At 35.9% G+C, this 21,521-nt stretch overlaps 2 protein-coding genes across 3 annotated transcripts; both read right to left on the bottom strand.

The window, feature by feature from the left end:
- Positions 1 to 1,999: 1,999 nt before the first annotated feature.
- On the bottom strand, positions 2,000 to 3,405 carry LOC103435790 (two-component response regulator 24). The gene is made up of 3 exons (XM_008374205.4): positions 3,268 to 3,405; positions 2,472 to 2,742; positions 2,000 to 2,349 (listed from the first exon to the last, which is right to left on the bottom strand). Exons 2-3 carry the CDS (start codon positions 2,685 to 2,687, stop codon positions 2,170 to 2,172), a joined length of 396 nt encoding a protein of 131 aa, XP_008372427.1. The 5' UTR covers positions 2,688 to 2,742; positions 3,268 to 3,405; the 3' UTR covers positions 2,000 to 2,169.
- A 5,692-nt stretch (positions 3,406 to 9,097) lies between these two features.
- Positions 9,098 to 18,593, bottom strand: LOC103435789 (CLIP-associated protein-like). Of its 2 annotated transcripts, none has more exons than XM_070821098.1 (21): positions 17,888 to 18,593; positions 16,961 to 17,116; positions 16,784 to 16,846; positions 16,586 to 16,654; positions 16,270 to 16,423; positions 15,531 to 15,692; positions 15,100 to 15,197; positions 14,574 to 14,648; positions 14,404 to 14,472; positions 14,201 to 14,286; positions 13,984 to 14,101; positions 13,785 to 13,883; positions 13,353 to 13,701; positions 11,380 to 13,184; positions 11,029 to 11,130; positions 10,464 to 10,568; positions 10,299 to 10,373; positions 10,151 to 10,219; positions 9,929 to 9,997; positions 9,681 to 9,782; positions 9,098 to 9,555 (listed from the first exon to the last, which is right to left on the bottom strand). In XM_070821098.1, exons 1-21 carry the CDS (start codon positions 18,218 to 18,220, stop codon positions 9,394 to 9,396), a joined length of 4,320 nt encoding a protein of 1,439 aa, XP_070677199.1. In that variant the 5' UTR covers positions 18,221 to 18,593; the 3' UTR covers positions 9,098 to 9,393. The 2 variants fall into 2 exon arrangements, with proteins under 2 accessions (XP_070677199.1, XP_070677200.1); XM_070821099.1 differs by having other exon boundaries at positions 11,380 to 13,100; positions 17,888 to 18,584.
- Between the last annotated feature and the right edge of the window lie 2,928 nt (positions 18,594 to 21,521).

Below are 21,521 nucleotides of genomic sequence, written 5' to 3' on the forward strand. Positions count from 1 at the left end.
CCATCAACCAAGGAAAGATAATTGTTCATCTACCAATAAACTTAGAGCTTTCAAATTTATTTCATCCACTAAGTCTAACGTAGGCTTCGGAACTCACACCATACCAATGTAACAAAAATTAACTTGTCTTTATATTTCTTAATTGCATAATTATTAATTTATTAGAGTAATTTTACGCTTGCGTGAAGTTTGTTCACCACGTACTATTCATTCAGTTTTGATGTAAGTTCTTATTCTTCTTTATTTCTTCTGAGTTCTGGTACAAAATATCACACTTCTCTTTTCAAATTGTAAGACTTTTTGTATGGCATAATATCTTAATTTATCAATTTTCAACTGCCAATTAAATTGACTCGGTGTAAGTTAGAGTTGCAAAATTAGTACTTCAGTGCAGTTATATAAGCAATAAAGAATGAGAGTTTTAACGAAACATTTCCGGTACTGTTCATTTTTAACGAAAAACCACATTTTTACCTTTTCCTGCTATTATTTACTATACTTTTATTTGTCCATTTTCTTTAAAACTAAAGTTTTTTTGAATTTTTCGTTAATTTTCTTTAAAGAAAAGAAGTACACATTCTTTAAAGCTTGATTTGACATGTCATATTAAACACCAACTTGAAAATTCGTCAACTTTACAAATCGTGAGGGTTTAAGCCCCTCTATTCCCAAAACGACCCGTTGATTCTCTAATTATTTTATTTATTTTAATTTTATCATTTTGTTAGCAAATCAAATCAAAATTCGTTTTATTTATCATTCATTATCTCCCCTTTTTTTAGCAATTTGAAAGAAAAAAAAATGGAGACAATAGCAAATCACAGTTATCCACCTCTTCCAGGCCCAGGAAGGCTAAGGTGAATTTCACTATGCGGAGCATCAAATCCGGGACCTCCCACAATTCGTTATATTTCTCATTAATTCTCATTATACTCTTTTATGCCATTTCTATTAAACTAGCATCAAATTATTTATGTCACTCCACTTAATTTATATAACTCACGCCAGATGGCTTATACACTCCAAACTCTTGGTATTATTAGTCGGGTTGCTGGAATAAAACCACGCTGGCTCTTTCTCCATCCCTCTCTCGTGGATTACTCTAGAACCTTCCCTAGCCATCCTCTCACCAGTATTCCTTTTTTTTTTAGTATTCCTCTCTCTCTCTCTCTCTCTCTCTCTCTCTCTCTCTCTCTCTCTCTCTCTCTCTCGATGAAAAAGGAATTGGGGTTTTGCGATTGTGTATGGTTGTTGGGAATGGGGATTGGGTGGTGGAATAAGTTGGACTTAGGGCTAATAGATGAAGAGGCCCTCGACCTACATTTGCATATGCTTATGACGAACATCCATGGCCGCAGCGGCTGTGTCTGGATCAGAGGTGGTGGTTTCTGGTATTTTGCCTATCAATTCAACGGGCTCTAAAACCAAATTTGATTTTAAATAATGGAACTTGGTGCCATTAAATGTTCTTCAATCTCTTTTTGATGAAGTAGATGAACATCACAATCTTTGATTCTTTGTGCAACAGCAACTTTCATTAATAGGAGGAAGAAGTACAAACAAAAACAAGCCATAGATGAACTGAGTTTTTTTTTTTAATTGAGAACAAGTATGATCAATTCTCTTTAATTTGTTTATTCTCTTAAAAAATAGACAATAATTTTCTTTTACTGAAAAAATCAAGTTTTTAATCTGATACTTCACCAAACGTATCATTAAGTAATCATGTCGAGGGTTAGACTCATTTCAATGTAACAAAAAAACAAAATTCATCAAGTTGAAGTTTTTAGTCCAAGTGGTTTGAAGGAATCGAAGTCCGTATTTCTTAACATACATGAATGTGATTCAAACTCAATTTCATAGGTTAGAACAGTTTAAATTTTAGAATATCGCATTGTAAAAGAAATATAAAAAAAAACAAGTGGCCTTTCGTTCATATTTCATGACCAGCCGCAGCAACACACCAAAGGAACAAAATTAAGAAAGAGCAAAGCGTATGTAAAAGTAAAACTTTGTCATATATATATTGATTAATCAGCTGCTCTCAATTGTTAATCACACTTAAACAATAATGATTTCAAGAACTACTTGATGGTGAGAGGGTTACATTTAAGTACATGAGCTTTTTTCCTTTCTTAATACTAATGAATCCTTGAAATAATAATTAATTCAAACATGGAGATTAACCTTATGGAGGATGGAAACTAGCTTAGCAGGAGTTAATGGTTTCTCTTGGTAATCATCTAAGCCTGCCTCTATAAATTCTCGCGTGTCTTCACTGAGAGACGAATGCGACGAAACACCTGCAATCGTACTTCGAATTCCCATCGCACGCAGCATCCTCGTTGCCTATAATTCAAAAGCAAAAACAAAACAAACAAAAAAATCAGTAGCATTAACAGGTAAATTTAGAATAAACTTTCCACGATTTTATGTCTTTATTTACATGAAAAAAAAGATAAGAAATTTACCTCAATGCCATTCATGACAGGCATGTCCATGTCCATGAGAATAAGGTCAAAATGTTTCCCAGAGCAGTGGACATCAATGGCTTCTTTCCCGTTCCCTACAACCTGGTTTTCTATGCCAAAGTTTTCCAGTAGTTTGTGGTGAATTCTTTGGTTGACTATGTTATCGTCTACAACAAGCGCCATCATCTTCGTGGTTGCATTTTTGCTCTTCAACATTTTTGTTCTTTCAAACTTGTGTTTTCCAACAGTTTGTGGTGAATTGTTTGGTTTCCTGTATAACACAGCAGCAGATAATGTTAAAAATATGCGTTAATTAATAGCTTAATATACGAAATCAAAAAAAAAAAAAATTGTGTATATATAGAAAGGAAAGCAGGCTTGCCTTCGAAATTTCCTTAGCAAAAGGAACCAAAACAAAAGACCAATATTTTCAGCATTAATATGCACAAGAGTGGTTAATCTTAGGAGGTCAGATACAATTTGGAGCCTTGAAATATTCAAATTATTTCCTATCATGAGTTCTTTCACAGGTGTAATTCAGTAATTGTATGCTATTAATAATTATTTTTCAACTTGCAAAAATTGGTTGAAACTGCATTCTTGTTTATTACAAGTAGTATTACCACACTAAGGGGGGAGGGAGGAAAATTTAAACTCGGACGCAGTAAATTAAAAAAGAACGCCCTATCAACCAGGGCAATCCGCCAAAAGACTTTACATTGTTTTCTAAGTCAAGTGCTAATTAAGCCAAAGAAAAGCCAGAAAAAATTGTCTAAGACAAGGATTTAGTAGGTACCTTAAGATAAAGCTGAGATTTCTGCAAGAGATGTAAGAATGGTGAGACTTCTGCTATGATTGTGAGGCAGAAGATAACGCAAAAAGCTGGTTTTTTCTACTGTTGTTCCATGGTGCAATTTCAATCTTTTTATAAAAAAAACAGCCGCGGAAACTGGAGAAAAAGGATCCTCTACTAAAAACCAAAAAAAAAAAAAAAAAAGGGAAAAAGGATGAAAGTGGCCATGTGGGGATACACAGAGTATCACTTGGATTTAGTTGAAAATCTCAAAAATCTAAAATGGTGATTCTTTCCTTAATTGTTGATATGCATAAATCAGACGCTTCTACCTTCTTTCAGGACATCTTTGCATCATTTGAATTATGTGTATGACAGCAAGGTAAAAAGACAGAAGATTGTTGTATACTTATTGGAGATGTGAGTTAGGTCGGTTGATAAGTTTAAAGGTTAGTATTGTTCGTTCTCTTACACTCAAGTTCGAATCTTCATCTTCATAAATTAGATCATAGTGATTTAGATTTTAGAATATCTTGCGTTGTAGCATTTAATAGCCCCAAATTTGCTTTTCGTATAATTTAGTAAACCAAATCAGGAAGTACAAAGATATTACCATTGCCATGTGATCCAACACGGCATTCAACTTTCATACTTTGAAATTTTACCTTTTTTGGTTTTCACTTCTTTAGGAATCATATCAGCTTCTCGACTGGAAAATGAGTCTGAAAAGCCATTGTCAATATATATTCGTAATCAAGAATATCGTTTCTTAAGCTGCAGGTTTACTATGAGATCTATTTTCTTTTCTTACAACAAGATTCGAATTCAAGACTTATCGTTTTTTACCTATTTTTCCTAGTACACTAACTAGCTTTTAGTTTTTAATTGTATTTCTTCACCTATTTTTAAACAAATTGTTTTACGTGAGATAGATAACGTATCATTTTACGTTACACATCAAAATATTTAGGGTAAATACAAATTAAGTGTGAGTGAAACATGATGCGTTTACCCTTTGAATGTAAGCGAAACACGTGACACATAGTGTAAGTAGAACACGTGACCAGTGTGTTTACTACATAATAACGCTCTGAGTGTGAGTGAAATGCGTGATGTGTTTACGCTCCGTGTGCAAGTGCAACACGTAATAAGTCATGTAGATAGCAACGTTACAAGTACAAAAGAAATTCGTAGGGGCTTACATTTTCTATATTCCTAGTAAAAATAGCAGTGCTAGTAGTTTCTCATCTTTGCTGTTTTGGTTGACAAACTTTGCGAAAAGACATGCACAACTCTGCCTGATCATTATGTGACATAAATGGTGATGGTTATATGTCACTGTAATTGGACTAAATATATATTGATGCCATAAACCATTTGTTGTTTGGCATGACAAAATTTAAAAGAAAAAAGGCGCTCACAACTCCATCAGGTCATTAGGCGTCTGAAAATGTGTAAAAAAAAAAATAAAAAAATAAAAAAAAAAGCTGATATGCCCTTGATCAATTATGAGAAATTTTTTCCATCACCAGCTTATATGCAATCACCGATAAGAAAAAACAAAATGCGTAGTCTTATACAATCAATGATAGACAAAATTATCTCGTGTATTCAGCAATAGAACCGCACCACATGGGGGCTTAAAAAGGAAAGAAATAGACTATTCATTCTATAGGCACAAAATACACTGAACAAAAATATTTTTGGAGAATTTGACGTGATTGTGTGAAAGTCTAGTAGATGAAGTTATTTTTTTAATGATGGTCCCAAATATGATTCTAAAATGTCAATACACAGCTGTGCCTTTAGCATTTTCAACTTTTCACCACCAATATATACATGCTTGGATCATATCTTGTTTTGGGGTTGTAGGCACACTGGTAGAGTGAGTTTCTTGTGTATTTCATTTAAGAGGCCAACATACAATTTTGGCACTCTTTGTGTTTTTATATCCAAGGGGCAATCTCAATCAGATAATATAAAAATAATTCGGTGGATTGTTATGAATCTAGAGACCAAAGAATAGTTTTCATGTTGTGATTATCCTTGTTATTTTAAAGAGGCCAACATACATGTTGTCAAGTTTTGTCAAGATTTCCTCGGTGTTATTTTTCATGGACAAATTTTGTCAATATTTCATAGACGGACAGTGGTGAATTTATGATTCGCCTTGTGGGGTCTCTGTGTTAGAGATCTAAGTTTTTTAGATAGAAACAAAGCACGAAGGGCGCAAAAAAAAAAACATATTGACTGAGGCATTTCGCGAACACTTGATGGGCTTGTTGTCGTCACCTTAACTAAGTTGCACACGTGTCAAACGATATTGACATATGTCGGAGCAATCTGACAAGTGTTTTGTCCATGTAACCTGCAAGAGGCATAGTGTCAAACATACAAAAAGAATCTTCAAAGGACTTCACTTATACTTTTCTCAAACTCCAAGTGATCTTGGGACCACCTTGGTCCCAATGTACATCTGCCACTATAGATGGATTTGCCACCTATTAATCAACACTGATATTGTCGTAAAATTACATTTATTAACCTCGTGCTAGTTACATGTATGGCGTTCTATCACAAAAAAATACAGCGTTATTAGTATTGAAACCATTCATTATATATCATATTTCCTATTAACAAGTTTTGGACGCATGCATTTTTTTACTTTATTCAACAAATTATTTCACACCAAACGTAAGAGTTCAGAGAATAGAAGAATAAAATAAAAATACTTGTACATAGTTTGGAGAACTTCTTCTCAACATATTATTAGTACTGCTATATATATATATATATGATTAACTTTAAGAAATTTCGCGGAGGACTGCCATTGATGACCCAGAATAATAAGCTCATTGAACTAAAAACCCGAAAGGGAAGGTCAAGTAAAATTTAGACGTCCAACAACATGTTAAATCATAATAGCACGTTAAACATCATAACATAAGAACCAAGGAGGTTGAAAAAAGGATTAATCTTTCCTCATGAACTCAATTGCACATACTTAGTAATCATAAATCTAGTTAAGAAAACATATCCCTTCCAAGTCCAAATTAAAGAGAAACGCGTTCGTTCATGGAGATTCCTTTGTAGGGGTGTTCGGTTTTGGATGGTGGTTGTGTAATGCAAATTAGGTCACAGGTACATTACCGATAACAACATCCTCGAGGAGAAGAGGACTAAGAAGGTGGGGATAAACCAGTAGATTAAATGTAGTCCTGAGATTGCTCCGTGGCCGGGTTTCGTCACTTTGATCAGTGACCAGACGTATATCCCCACGAGTGAAGCGCTCAAGATCGAGATGAATAAGGTGTAGGGATGAAGAAGAAGATCGTTTTGAATAGTCCTGTGACAAACTTCATGCTTATTTATTCCTGTGGGAACCTGTTGAGTATTTCTGTGAGAAACGACATGTTCAATGAGTAGTGTGAGATTTTTTTTTTTTTTTTAATTTTATTTGTCGAAATGAGTAGTATGAGTTTGGTCGAGGATTTCATTTAATTTTTTTCAAGAATTCAAACTCAATAGTACATTGTAGATTTGGTATGAGAAAACTATGAAATATATAGGCTCACACAAAACCCTAATTTATAAGGGAGAACTAATAAAACGTCCTTCAAAAATGTCCTTAAGCAACTTTTCTATTATTAATGATACCCTCATGAAAATGCAACTTCCTTCATTGTTTAGTACAAAAATGTCCTTAATAATAAAGAAAGTGTCCTTAGTAATTAAAAAAAAGGTAATGTTAGGGTGATCAAATTTTTAAATCAAATTATGTGGATGAAGATTAATGTGGTTATTTTCTGTTCGTGACATATCATTTGGTTTGCAATTTTAGTTTAAAATTTTGGTTTCCCTAGCATTATTCATAAATAAATGTGCTCTTAATGATAAAAAAAAATTGCCTAAGAATTTTTGAATAAAAAAGGGTTTTACGAACAACATTTTATTAATTTTCTAAATTTATAATGATTTCTTGTGCATTAAGGACCTTGTCTTTCCTCAGATCCAAAACCAAACCCTAGTTATCTCGCCTTGCAATCTCTTCCCCTTTATAAGGATTTAATGATTCTTTTCCTCGGACAAATTTTTTAATATATTATATTATGTTTTTAATTAGGAGATTATTATTAGTACTCTAAAAATCTCATTATGTATCCTCATAAGTGCATTTTTCTTTTTAAATATAAAAAAATTGAAGTACAAAGTGAGATTTTTTGAGTCTCAGTATCGAATCGCTTCAATTAAAGAAGAAAACCAAAATGGTATAATATGTCAAATAGATATATCGCTTTCCCTTTCTTTCCCCACAAGCCATCGCAGCGGCGCAGAAAAAACCAGTAGGGGGGCTTTATTCATGTGAAAAAGAGACGTGGGGAGGACGTAGTACCGTTGCCCAATTACAATCATCCAAAAGAGCGTCCTGAATAATATTAGGCGCTCGACCTTCAAACCGGAAGAGGATTCTGAGCTCAGGATGAGAATCCTCCTGATCACGAAATCCAGACCGTTCAAATTTAATTCAACGGTTACAATTATTATAACTTTTAGAGAGCTTCCTGTTTGGAGCCGTTGGATTAAATTTGAACGGCCCGGATTTTGAGATCAGGAGGATCCCCATCCTGAGCTCAAGAGAGGATCCTCTTCCCTTCAAACCACTCCAAACACACTTCATTAGTTAAACTGTTGCTGCCAGTTAGAGCTGTTATTAGCATTTCGAAAAAATTCATCATACAATTATTAGCACTTTAAAAAATTATCATGCACCGCATCCCAAATGTGTGAAATGTGGTACCGTTTGGTACGTGGGACGAGACATAATGAAGTGGGACGAAGCGTTCCATCCCACGTTTGGTGCGCCTAAAACGGGTGGAATACGCTATTCCACAGGATAAGTTTTGGGTGATTTTTCGTTTCGTCTTCCCCCTGAAACGACTTGTCCCACCTCTGTGGGACACAAATTTATAACATTTTAAGACAAAAATACCCCTTGTCTTTTTCAATTTTTACACCATCTAAATCATACAATAAACCCTAACTATCATCTTCTCTTCTATGCCGCTGTGAACTTCTTCAGCTTTGCATCTCCCCTTCGCAACCTTCCTCCTCATCCTCTTCTGTGTAGCCTTTCTGTGAACTTCAGCTCTGCATCTCCATTCCAAGTTCGATCTGATTGTGATTGTGTAGCCTCTCGGTCTCTCTTTCTTTGTATTCTGTAGTGCTTCGATCTGCCCAATACTACATCTGCAACTGAAAGAAAAAAAATTTGCTTCCAAGAGGTCCTTTAATTAATTTTGATGTAAATTTGAAGTGGTATTATTATTCTTTTCTGATTTGCTTGTTTCGATTTCATTCACACCCAGTTCCTAATTCTGCTGAATTCTTTGTATTTTGTAGTGCTTCAATGTCTTTGTATTCTTTTCTGATTTGCTTGTTTCGATTTCTTTGTATTTTGTAGTGCTTCGATCTACCCAATATTACATCTGCAACCAAAGATCCGCCTCTGTTTATCTGCTTCCACTCCCCCTATTGAGCTTGTTTCGATTTCTCTGTCTTTTGGTTCCATTCTTCATCCTGGGCACCAAACGCATAACGAAACAACTCTCCCGTTCTGTCCTGCGCATACCAAACATAACATGGAACCACTTTTCCGTCCTATCTTGTCCCATCCTGTTTGCGTACCAAACGGAACATGCAAGACCCAAACACAGGAAATGTAAACAAAATCATGGAGAATGCAATGTTACATTTTTTGGAGTGTCAGTAACAACAACCGACCAACATATACTATGGCCAAACAGAGAACAAGATGTACGAACTCATTACGTAATTGAATGTTAATTCCAAACCCTATGCTTTTTATATATAAACGCTGTTTGGGAAATTTTGATTACAATAAGTCCGCTGCAACACTAATGGCTTCCCACAAAATGCACTCTTCGGGTCTTCCACCTCCAAACCAGACGAACACGAGAATTTGACGAAAGAATAAGAAAATACAAGTGATGAAAACAAAATTATAAAAAATAAAAAATAAAAAATAAAATGAAGTCAAAAGGCATTCACACAATATACAAAATACACAAGAAGATGAACAACTCCACCCAAAACCCAAAATTCCTGCCGCTAATCATGGTTGGCGTCAATTGAAGTGCCCGTCCTGGCCTGTGAAATTCGATTAGCATAAATAGTCACCAGCCGTAACTGTGTGCTGTTGAGCCCCTCCAGGTATGGCAAGAATGCTTTTCCAAGCATGATGTATATATCGACTAAACAGAAGACAACAGTCTGCACAACATAAAATGAAAAAAATTCAGTCATCGGCGCCAGAACAATATATGCTGAAGCTGAACGTAAATGACTCCCACGGGCCAATGTGTAGTTTAAGGGACCAGACAAAAAATAACCATTACCTTGCGAACGTCAGCACTCTGGTTTCCAAACGCTTCGAAAAGTGCAGGCAAAAATGATGGTAGCTGAGCCATCAGTTCCTCTTGTGAAAGCCGGCCCACAAGCTAACAAATCGACCATAAGAGCCTTATCAAGATAATAGTTGATAAAAATTACGCATGAAATAGTATAACTCCTAAACTGAAATTGAATGTGCGGAATCGATATTAGACATCAACTAACACAGCTCCAATACATGGAAGCATAATACCTTTGTCAAACAGTTGATGCAAGTAACAAGAATTTTCTCATCTTCAGTTACCAACAGAGGGACAATAACCTGCAGTATCGACAATTGACAGCATGTTAAACAGTAATCACAACAAAGTACAGGGGAAAGAAGCCAAACATAACTCAAAAGTTTCTGATATTTTCATTTATTTTTCACTTCTAAACAACTGGATTAGTAGGGAGCTGGATCATAAATACGTACACTTAGGCATCTGAATGGATCATACTGGGCCAAAACGATGCTCAAGCAGTGCTCAGATTCATTTGAAACCTGACAGGAATATAGAATAGTTTGAGCCATGGAAAACAGTGCAAGCCCGGAATAAAATAATTAAAGCAACAAAATTTACCTTGGGAACTACATCCTTCGTAACATGAAGCAGTTTCTCAATTACGATCTCAACAGAATCTTCCATTGCATCTTTCTGGAAACAAATGAAAGCACCATCAGGAATACAATTTGTAAGAGCTAAACAATTTCCAGGCATTGCATATCCGAAAAAATAAGTACAAACCTGGTTTTTAAGCATTTCGACAATCAAGGAAAGAGAGAGTTCCCGAATCGAGGAATTCAAATCATCCAACACCTCAAGTACAACAGTCAAAATCTGATTGAAGTACTGCACATGCACCACAGAACATTCATTAATATAAGATCAAGTAAACACATCACAGAATTCTAGTTTTATACCCAAAAGAATGTGTATATGTATGTGGTAATAAAATTTGTTTCCTCATCCCATTGACTTCACTGTGCAGTCAACAGACTCAACATTGAAATCCATGTCTACATGACACATTTATCAACTATTAAGTCAATTCTCAATGCTAGTGTGATCCTGAAAGCTAACACCATTTCAAAGCTACAAAATCTATGACATCAGACAAGCATTCTACAAATGAGAGAGTTAATACAATAAAAATAAGGATATGTTGTAACAATGCTCAACTTCTCAGTTTCTAACTTATTCAAGCATTCTCTCGCTGTTTTCTTATCTTCACAGAAATGTTAAAAAAAATTTTAAAACTTACATACATTAAATAAGACAGAAAACGTTTCACGTCTCAGGACTAACAAACCTTGGTCCAAACAGAGTGGTCATTAGCTATGGAAGCATCAATTAATTGCTGAAGTGCACCACGTTTGCTTGCTGTAGGGCTTTCCTCAGTTCCATTGCCGATCTATACAGACATTCAATCAACAGAAAAGAAATAATACAACGTTAATGCCCCATAAATGGTAAAACTACATCTATATATTTCTTCTCACAACAGTTGACCGTATAAAGAAGTAGATTACTGGTGCAATTATCCAAAAAAAAGTCATCATGATAATAAAAGCTTAAAAGGGTAAAATGTTCGGTACCAAAACAATGATAGTAAAATTTCTCTAAGGAAAATTTTGAGAGCTTATTAAGCCAAAGAACTCACCAGATGAAGTATTTGAGGAATGCTGGGACCTGATTCTGGTGTAGAATTAACCTTCAAAGCTGTAAGATTATAATGATTAGAGTCCAAGTCGGTGGAAGCTTCACTATCATGCCCAGTACTCTCAGCAACCCCTATATGGTCCAAGCTCATAAGACCATTAACATCTAGGCAAGTAGTAGACAAGCCTTCTAAATTTGTTCTACCATCAACTTTATCCACTGGGCTACTCCAGGAGCCCAAGTTCTGACTCACAGAATTCATAGTGTAAGACATATCCTTGAATTTTGAATTGAGAATATCAGTGTTGGAACCAGTCTCAAAATTCTGATACAAGTTCTCCCGTGTTTCATCAGAAGCTGCTTGACCAATAGTACTGGTGACCATGGCCGATTCTTGGGTTGAACTCCACTTCCTGCCACCATCAATATCAACTGAACCAGCAGAATACCTCCCAACAAAGTGACTCTTCTTTGAGGCACTAACATATCCTTCTTCAGAAGATGTTCCAACTACATCAGATGGATCATAAGAAGATTTAGGGCGCTGTCGCTCTTTCTTGTTTTGCAAAAAGTTCATAAGGTCCACTTCAATACGAGGAGTGTACTGTTTCAGGGCCCTTCTCAAAGAATTTTGTTCTTCAACTGACAAACTAAGAATAAAATTCAAGACAGCTACAGAATCAAAGTGGGAGTAAACAGATATTATGCACGTAATGGCTGCCTCCTTTAGTTTAGTATTTTTATCATGGACCAATGGCGCCAACTTAGAAAGCCATAATTTAAGGATGCCAGTATTACCAGAACCTTCAGGATTCAGTGAATGCTTGTTAAAAGAACTAATGGAAAACTCAATAACAGCTAGTTTGGCCTTTGGTGATCGCTGCTCATCTAGTGAACGGAGCAAAGCAGGCAAGAGGGAATCTACGCTGTAAGTTTTGCTAACAATATCCAACGTTGTCGAGCACGGCTGCCTAACTAACTCCTTTGGGTCAATTAACCGTGAGAAAACGTGGGGTAGGATCCTTTCCATGTAACTTTCAAAGGGCTTACGGCAAGATGGAATAATATCTGCTAGTGTTGAAAGAGCTGCCTGAGCAACTTTATGGTGGGGATCATCCAAGTGTTGGAAAAACAACTTCATTACTTTCTCAAAATTCTGAATCACTTCTTGAATTCCCCTTGGGCCTTGCTGCAGCAAAGATCGTAGATAATTAAATGCAGCAACCCTAGCATTCCAGTCAGACGATGGATTCAGTCCCTCACTCAAAGCATCATTTAGAGATGTGGGACCTTCTACATAATTGGACATTTCCCCAAGTGAGAGTTGACTATCATCAAAACTTCTCCTCCTGCCTGCGGACATCCTTCCAGTCACATTCTTCCTTAAGAGTGGCCTTTGGAAATTGGGCACGTGATTGCTATTTGAATCCCTAAAGTTCCCATCTCTGTGAGACGTGTCATAGTGCCTATCGATTTGAGAGTTCATGAATCGTCTAGCCTCCCTAGTGTCATTGTTCTCTTCAATGGAACCCCTTTCATGGGTTCTCTCGGAAGGTCTCCTCATTGCGTATGACGAAACAGTTGGCATAGCTTCTGCCGATTGATTACTGCGATATGACGATTTACCCGAATCTTTGGAAGCTTGAATTTGTGTAATGATATCAGACAAAACCAAGCCACCATTGCGGCTACTACTTTTATGGATACTTGAGGTAGTTGAATCTGCCATTAAAGAGTTTGAGAGATGATTAGAAGCTGGGGCAGCAGCAGGGAATGGTGGATCACGAGATGATGGAGGGTCAACTCCTGCACTAGGGGCAAAAAGAGAACAATTTAGCCGCTCACAACTGAATCAAATTTGCTAAATTGAGCAGCTAGTTCATTCCCAGAACTATCTAATGACTCCGTACACTGAATTTTACAAGTTGTATTGTAATAAAAGAAAAATAATAAATAGGCAAAGTCATTAGGTACCTAGATCCAGGCTTGATGACCGGAGAGTTGAATTATGTTTCTCAGACAAATCCAAACCTCTAAGCATGCTTTCAATTGCACTGACCTTCTGTTTGCTTGCATGCAACACACTTTCCAGACTACGTTCAGTACCTTTACCAAGTGACTTTGCTTGCGACAGAAGTAGTCCCGAAGAGATAGAATTGCCAGTTGATAAACTTGAACTTCTATCCATTGCAACAATAGCTGAAGTTCCATACCCAGGCAAATTTGAAGTAGCAGAAAGCTGGGGAGTATGTGACACACCCCTATCACGAACAGAAGGAGAAGCATGACGCCTATGTACTCCCCCATCCTCTTCATTGATTAACTGTGCAAAATTGTAAAGATTAAACAATGACTTCTCCATAAAAATACAATACAATCATCCTTGTGATAAAGAAAATGTCATACCCTTTGAATAACAGGATCAAATAGAGAAAATAACCGTCGGGAACGCTCTGGCCATGTTTTCGAGAACATTCTATAGCACATTCTTGCAGTTGATCGGACCTATAAATATACACAGGAAAGTTCCACATGTGAATCCTAATACATCTGAAAACTCAAACAAGTCAGAACAAAACAATATAGGAATCCTTAATTTGAATACCTCACTCATTGCATCTGCCACACAACACCTTATTAGATCCTCATACAAATCCGCTGATCGCTGTATTTCAGGTGCATCAGCCCAATACTCTAGTATCAACAGTGCATAATCACAGCACCTACAATTCAAAATATATATTAATACATGAAACAAAAAATAAATAAAAAACGCATAACTCTGCATCTGCCTGCGTATGAATTGGTCTTGGGTGTTATACCTTGCACGAAGTATTGCATTACGGTCATTCTTTGCACAATCAGCAATACGAGGGAGCACGCGAGCAACTTTACAATTACGCAACATCTGAAAAGCAAAAAAGATAAAGTGCCAAAATCCTGCTTTAAAAAGTTGTTTTCTTTTACTCGGAAACAAACCAAAAAAATAAAAAGTAAAGTAAAAGACCATTAGAGTTAGAATTACCGTTTTTATGCAGTTATCTGCAGACTCTGCAATTACAAGTACAGTAATCACAACCAGCTTGAAAAGAACCTGGTTAACAATATGATAAAAATAGTTAAAGAAATTTATCACTTGAGGATTTTCTTTTCGGTCAACACTTGAGGATTGATTTTGGAAAAAAATGAACTTACTGGAATGAACACCTCCGCACATGTCTCAAAATCTCCTAGTAACTCCTTTGACAAAAAGCATAACAGATGGCAAGCCTAAGAAGAAGAAAAACTAATCAGCACCCCAAGGCACATGAACAAGCACAAAATATTAAGAAGGTATGAACAGCTGCCTTTGACATTTGTACCACAATCTATGCAAAGTTTGCAAGAGTTAAATGTCTAATCCAAATATCTCACTGACAACTGCAAAGAATAGCAAGAACTAACCAGTCTCTGCCTCTAATTTAATACTTTGTTTAACTGTTTTGGGTAGCATTTTATTATAAATATTCTTGAACTAACTAGCGAACATTTCCAACAAGAGATGAGCTAAAATACAAATTGAAAAATGGTACATCTATAAAATAACAGCAAACTGTTCACAACAGAAAGCTGCAGGTTACTAAAAATTTGACTGTGAACTAATCTCCTAAAAGTAGTTTCTGGGGAGCAAGAATAATTCCATAACCAGGCACATGAAAAATACAAGAATATGTTAGCACACCTGTTTCACTATGCTGGACCTTCGATCAGATAATTGTGTGCTCAGAGGCCCAACAAGTTGCTTCAGGAGTCCCCGGAAACATTGGTAGTCAGCAGCACCTACATGTATTTATTAACTCGAACTATTACAAGACAATAATCTTTTTGAAGCTACAGCCATTTCACAGTTATATTACTTGTAACAAATAGATTAAATTTCAATTCATCAAAATGTGAAGGCAGTTAAGAAATGTGAGAAAAGAGGGAGCTGGGAGCAAATGATACAATACAAAAGAAAATTAATGAACATACGGAGGCAACAATACAATGGTTTTATCTAATCAACATCAGTTATGACACACAATAAAACGTTTATTGAACATGCATGTCTGCCCAGGGCAGAGGGGCTGAGATGGGAATGGTAAGAAATGCAAGAGAGTGGGAGAAACAAACCTCCATATACAAGTCCTTCAATTCTCTGCATTGCAGCAATGCGAATTGACCAGTCTTTCTCTGGTACAAGGGTGGAAGCAATTTTCTCAATTTCCCTTATTAGTTCCTTTTCTGAATAAACTTTAATAGGGTCTGCGGCTTTTTCAGCAGCATCAGTTTCGGCTGCATGGACAGAAGAGAATAACAATTCAACGGTTATCAATTATTTCAACATCTTAACAGTTCCACACATAATGCAAGAATATTTCAAGCAAAACTAAATCCAATTACACAACTATATGCAGAAATTCTTTTACAATATGAGAATTTTACCGTATAGGCCATTTTTTACGGTGACAATATGTTTCAATAGTATCCAGTACCAACATGTCCTAGATATGAAATTGCAATGTCAAAAATCTTTAATTCTCCACATCCCATCTAAATCTAGAAACCAAAATTACGATGGTCTTTCATCATATGGTATAAGGAATAATTGAACTGGCTTTCACAACTATAAATTAAGGCAAGGAAGTATTGTCTGGGTCATGAAAACTTATAATAAAAGCTTCAAAATTTGTCAGCATAATGTTTATATAAATGCACATATGTCAACTACAGTTTGTTTTTTTTTTTGGTTTGATGGGCCTCAGGTGTCCCCCTTCCTAGGGAACTAAACTACAGTTAATTTATCACTGAATAAATTAGTAGGTACGTAATCTCTTGAACTTCCCAGAATTGATGGGCAAAGCATCCTAACCTCCAAAAAGAGACGCCTCCCTTGAGGAACTTTTCGCCTTTGGACTACTTTTCTTGTGGTTAAGGTTCACAGGCTTCGCTTCTACAGCACTAAGTCCATCTGACGAGCGAATCTTAGGTTCAATCCTCTCTAACCTCGCATTAATATCCTTCAGCTGCAGTTACACATTGTATAGCAAGAATGAAACCCAAAGAGCAACCCGCATCATATGACATTCAAATTAGTTTGACAAAATTACGAAAAATGATCATTGTACTTGAAAAAAAAAGGGGCAAGGAAATATATGAAGGTAAACTGCATATTATTAGACATTCACCATAGACATAGGAAGGTGGTGCCTCTGAAGTTCATCACGGAATTGAGGCCCTGCCTGCGTATACATCTCCTGGAAATACAAAAGAAAGCATAAATAAGAACAATAGTCAGATGAGACGAGGTTGTAGTCTTACTTGAGAAAGTATAAACAGAATAAGTCAAACTCAAAGTATAAATCCAAGACTGCTAAGTTACTAACCTCAATGCATGCTATAGCTGCATCCCTTACACCAGGATTTGGATCACTTAACATCTGTAGAATCTAATTATACAAAAACATAGCAAACTTTAGTTTGTTTCTCACAAGTATATGAACTGGTTAGAAAAAAACAGAAAAAAAATTGATTGTTTTATTCATAAAATTCAACAAACATACCGGAGGAAGTATAGTACGCTGAAGTGGAAGTTCAGTTGATGCAAAAAGCCCAATTGCTGAGGTGACCGTCCGCGCAAACTCTTCTCGAACTCTCCAGCTTTTGTGCGCCCAGGCATAAGATCCTGCTCTTTCAACAATGATTGTCGGAGAAGAAACCTGCAGCAGAAAGAAAACAAGATTTGATACTTTTTAATCCTAAAATGGTACAACGATTTGTGATCAAACCAGGATACATACTGATATTTCAAAGAAATCAGATAAAACTACAAAGGCCCTATTAAGATCTCCAGCGTCTGTACGCACACAAAGAAGGGGCTCACAAAAGTACTAATTGCATTAAGACAAAGACTGAAATAGTGAGCCATACTAAATATGTGTTGCGGTATCGTGTTGTAAAATGATGAAAATGACATCCATTATCTAACATAAACGGTTCAAATCTAGGACGCACACCTACTGAATCAGGCAAATACTTTTGTACTAATGAAAACCCATCTTATCATTTCTTCATGCTATTCACAGAAACTTCAACTTCAAAGTGGTTCAAGTATTTGTACGATACGGGTCACTAAGTCTGTTATCCATTTGCGCCACAATAATTGAAAATTGGATCATGTCTATATGCATTAGCAGCAACCTGAAAACATCAAAGTGCAAAATTGAGGTATCTATGCTATGGTAAGCCATACCCGCACAGCAAAACACCTCTAATAGTTCTCAATTGGTCTCTAACCATATGCTAAAATCCACAAACCCTGCTGGCCAACAATTTCATTCAAATTTTCAAGTGCCATTACCATGTTATCATCTTTTCAGAATGAATCTACAAATTAGAAGCCTCGACGATTTTGAGTTTATTATTGCATTGCATTTGAGAAAATAAGACAAAATGCAGAGTGCAAAGGAGGAAAAGAGTAAAAGGCACACCTCCATGAGAGTAAGCAGGAGCCTCCGAGCGGCATCGCGAACGGGCTGTTTGCCATCGCCCAAACGCTCGACGACGGCGGGAACAAGCGCATTGAAATGGAGCTTGAGGTGGTCGCCGGAGAGCACGGCGGCGGAGGCCAGTGCCTGCAGAGCGCCCTGGGAGACTCTGAAGTTGTTGTCCTTGAGAAGATCCAAGCAGCAGTCGACGAGCGACGTCACCTCCGACGAACTCAGGCTCTTTCTGGACGCTTCCAGAAGCTGATGCAGGCGCTCCACTCCCGCCATGCGCTCCTTGGTGTCCTTGGCACGCGCGAGCTCCAGCGCTTCCTCCATCGGAGCAACTTTAGGGTTATCTGGGGGCGTGATCTGGTGCGGTCGGGCTCAGATCTGGTGAATTAGGTGCCCAATGAGGGCATAAGATAGAGAGAGAGAGAGAGAGAGAGGTGGCGTTTGGAGTTGGTGGAGTGAGAGAGCGAGTGACTGAAAGCGAAATGTAGAGAGAGAAAGTGAGGAGAGAGATGCGGAGGAGGATGATTGTGGCTGAATTTACAGGGTCTTCCCTCTCTCTCCCGAGTCCAAAGGTTGAAGACGATGTTTGGTTCGGATTTTAGAGAGAGAAAGTTCTAGAGAGAGAGAGGGAGAGGGTAGTTTGGCTTTTTTGCTTGATTGAATTTGAAGGAGAAGATGAAGAAACGACAATATGGTTGAGGCTGGTTCGAGACTTTACCCCTGGTTTCTATTTAATTTACTGTTTCTACCACTGTGCTCTTACTAGTCTGTGTAGTTAGTAGTTACTAACTTACTACAGTGACCTGTCACGGTCTCTGTTTATTTAATATTTTTTATCTTAATTTATTGTTTTTTTTTAACATAAATATTTTATTAATCAAATAAATTGAAAAACATCATTTACTCACGTAACCATGTCTGACACACTCCGATTCTAGAATCAAGGCGTGTTGCTCGTGAGTTCCCAGAAACAAAACCTTGAGAGCATGGTCGGGGCCCAAAGTGGACAATATCGTGCTACGGTAGTGGAGCAGGCCTGGGAAGTGGTCCGCCCAGGCTGGGATGTGACAACGTCTAACTAAATTTTTTGATGAAATTGCAAAAACTAACACTACTTCGGCAAAGAAGTCATCTTATAAGACATCACGAAGATGTCTCTTAGTCTTTCGTCAGGGAACAAACGAAAACAAAACCACAACAAAAATGACACAACACAAAATAAACTCTTCATAAAAAGAGAGCGACCACAACCACAACCATAAAAGCTTTCATGGACAAAGCAAGAGAGTGACCACTACCAAAAACAACAAAAGAAGGAGAAATATTGTTGCCTGCCTCAAAGACCAAGAGTCCACGACGACTGGTTTTTCTTTTCTTCTTAATTTTTTTTTCTTCCCTTGCGGCTAGGGTTTGTTGGGGATAGATAACGAAATTAGTGTTAAAATGGGTTGTCTAAATTTTTTGTTAAATCATTTACAAAGTGTTAATTTTGGCATGTTGAAATGATATGAACTTTGTCTAGTTTTATTGTTAAATCATTTACAAAGTATTAATTTTGGCACGTTGAAATGATATGAACCTTGTTTTGTCCAAATCTAGCTGCATGGTTGCGAGATGGTTGACTGAGCAGTTGATCGACTCAACGCTTCGGCCAGCACGCTCACCTCCTTCAACCATATAAATATCTCGCACTTGGAAAATTTATGAGCTTTTCAAATATCATGCTGACAAGAATTTAATATATCATTTCATTAAATTGTAGTATTATTTTGGTCATTAAACAAAATATTAATGATTTAACAATTATCATGAATTTAATAAAATCCTGATGAGAATTGTGCAATATTTTAATACCATTAAACATAGAAAAAAAAAATATTTTAGTACCATTGCACCAAAGATACTGTAAAAGATAAAAAATGTTGAAAATATAAAGGAAAAAGTTAGGTTGAGACTGAGGTGATGACATTATTAATTATTAATGTATTATTATGTATTAAGTCTTTAAGTAATTAAATGGTAGTTGTGGATTGTGGACTACGTCATGGGTTCAAATTATTCTTTAATTTTATATAGAATTTTTTTTAAATGTTATACAAACTTATACATTTTTTTTTTAATTTGTCATACGAACTAAAATTTTAAATGATTTGTCATATTAATTTTCTAAAATAATTAATTTGTCATCTCACCTAACTATGTTAAGTTTGTCATCCAAAACAAGTTTTTTATTTCGGACTTTCAAGATTATTTCGAACTTTTGAGACCTTTTCACAAGTTTTTTATTTATTTTTTATTCTTATACATACATAGATATATTTACAAATGCGGTGGGGGAATAAATTGGTTTAAGTCTTTTGACCTCTTTTTCACAAGTTCTCTACTTCTTGTGCCCAAAACTTTTAGCTAGTAAAAAGAACACGTCGGGTTCATTTCGAAAAATTATTATCAACTACTAAAAAGACATTAATCTCACTAACATGAATTTTAACTAATTAAAAGCGTTGAGAATTCAACGCAGTCATTCATGTCCATAAAAAATGAAGTTGAAATGTTCGAAATAACTTTGAAGTTTCCGAAATAATCTTGAAGGGGAGTGAGGAATTGAAAAGTAAAAAATAACCTTTAAAATAACTCATGTGGAAGCCACATGACTTATTTTGGATAGAAAACTTAACGGAGTTAGAGTGAGATGCCAAATTAATAATTTCAGAAAATTGATATGACAAATTACTTAAAATTTTAGTTCATATGACAAATTGAAAAAGGTGTATAAGTTCATATGACATTTCAAAAAAAAATCCTTTATTTATATAAATTTAATGTAAATTATTGTTTGTCAAAAAAAATAACAAGTTTCAAATGAGTAAGAAAAACTCATTAACAAAGACCATCTTAAATGATCAAACTACCGTAGTACCTATGTTTAAACACATCGATTAAACCATTCAACGATAATAATTAACGGGTTGGTAAGTGAAAACTAGACACCAAATATAATGTAAGTTATAATCTTCTCGTTAATACTCAAAGGTTCTATTTCATTGCATTTGGAGATGTTAAATTTTAAATATAAAATTTAAAGACAAATTATATGGCACTTTGACATCTTTTAAAGTTTTTATCTCCACTCGATATGTCAAATTAAACTATTATTTTATTACATTAAACTGTTATAATACATATTTAAAACAAAAACAATAATAAAATTAATAAAATACATTTAATAATCAATTAAAACTTTTTTTGAAACTACTGTCAATTTTGGCTTACATGTATTATTCAATTCACCGTAATTCACCTCCGCGCTCTAGAAATCAAATTGGAATTATTTGATGGAAAGAACTTGGTTGCTGAAAAAAATCAACAACAATTCATGCGGATCACCAATCACAAATGGACATGTGTTCAATATGTGATTAAAAAATCAATTACTTAAACACGTGTCCATCTGTGATTGGTGATCAGTAGGAACTGCTGCTGATTTTTTAGCAATCAAGTTCTTATTTGATCCTCTTGATGAGGTAGTCAGTACTACGATTTTCAGTCCTCCATTGTGAGGAATGGGTATGATGAGAAATTAGGACTCAACCGAATGGTGGAGGATTTGATACTGAGTTGCTCC

Source organism: Malus domestica, chromosome 05 (genome assembly GCF_042453785.1).
Source record: "Malus domestica chromosome 05, GDT2T_hap1".
Classification (NCBI taxonomy): Eukaryota; Viridiplantae; Streptophyta; class Magnoliopsida; order Rosales; family Rosaceae; genus Malus; species Malus domestica.

Bases quoted from the DNA above. Each gene is read 5' to 3' on its own strand.
- LOC103435789 (XM_070821098.1), bottom strand. From the start codon at position 18,220: ATGGAGGAAGCGCTGGAGCTCGCGCGTGCCAAGGACACCAAGGAGCGC. The intron at 14,102-14,200 runs GTATAACACCCA...TTTGAATTGTAG, and splicing joins AATGCAATACTTCGTGCAAG to GTGCTGTGATTATGCACTGT. The intron at 9,783-9,928 runs GTATTATGCTTC...TCGATTTGTTAG, and splicing joins GCATCAACTGTTTGACAAAG to CTTGTGGGCCGGCTTTCACA.
- LOC103435790 (XM_008374205.4), bottom strand. From the start codon at position 2,687: ATGTTGAAGAGCAAAAATGCAACCACGAAGATGATGGCGCTTGTTGTA. The intron at 2,350-2,471 runs GTAAATTTCTTA...TTTGAATTATAG, and splicing joins CTGTCATGAATGGCATTGAG to GCAACGAGGATGCTGCGTGC.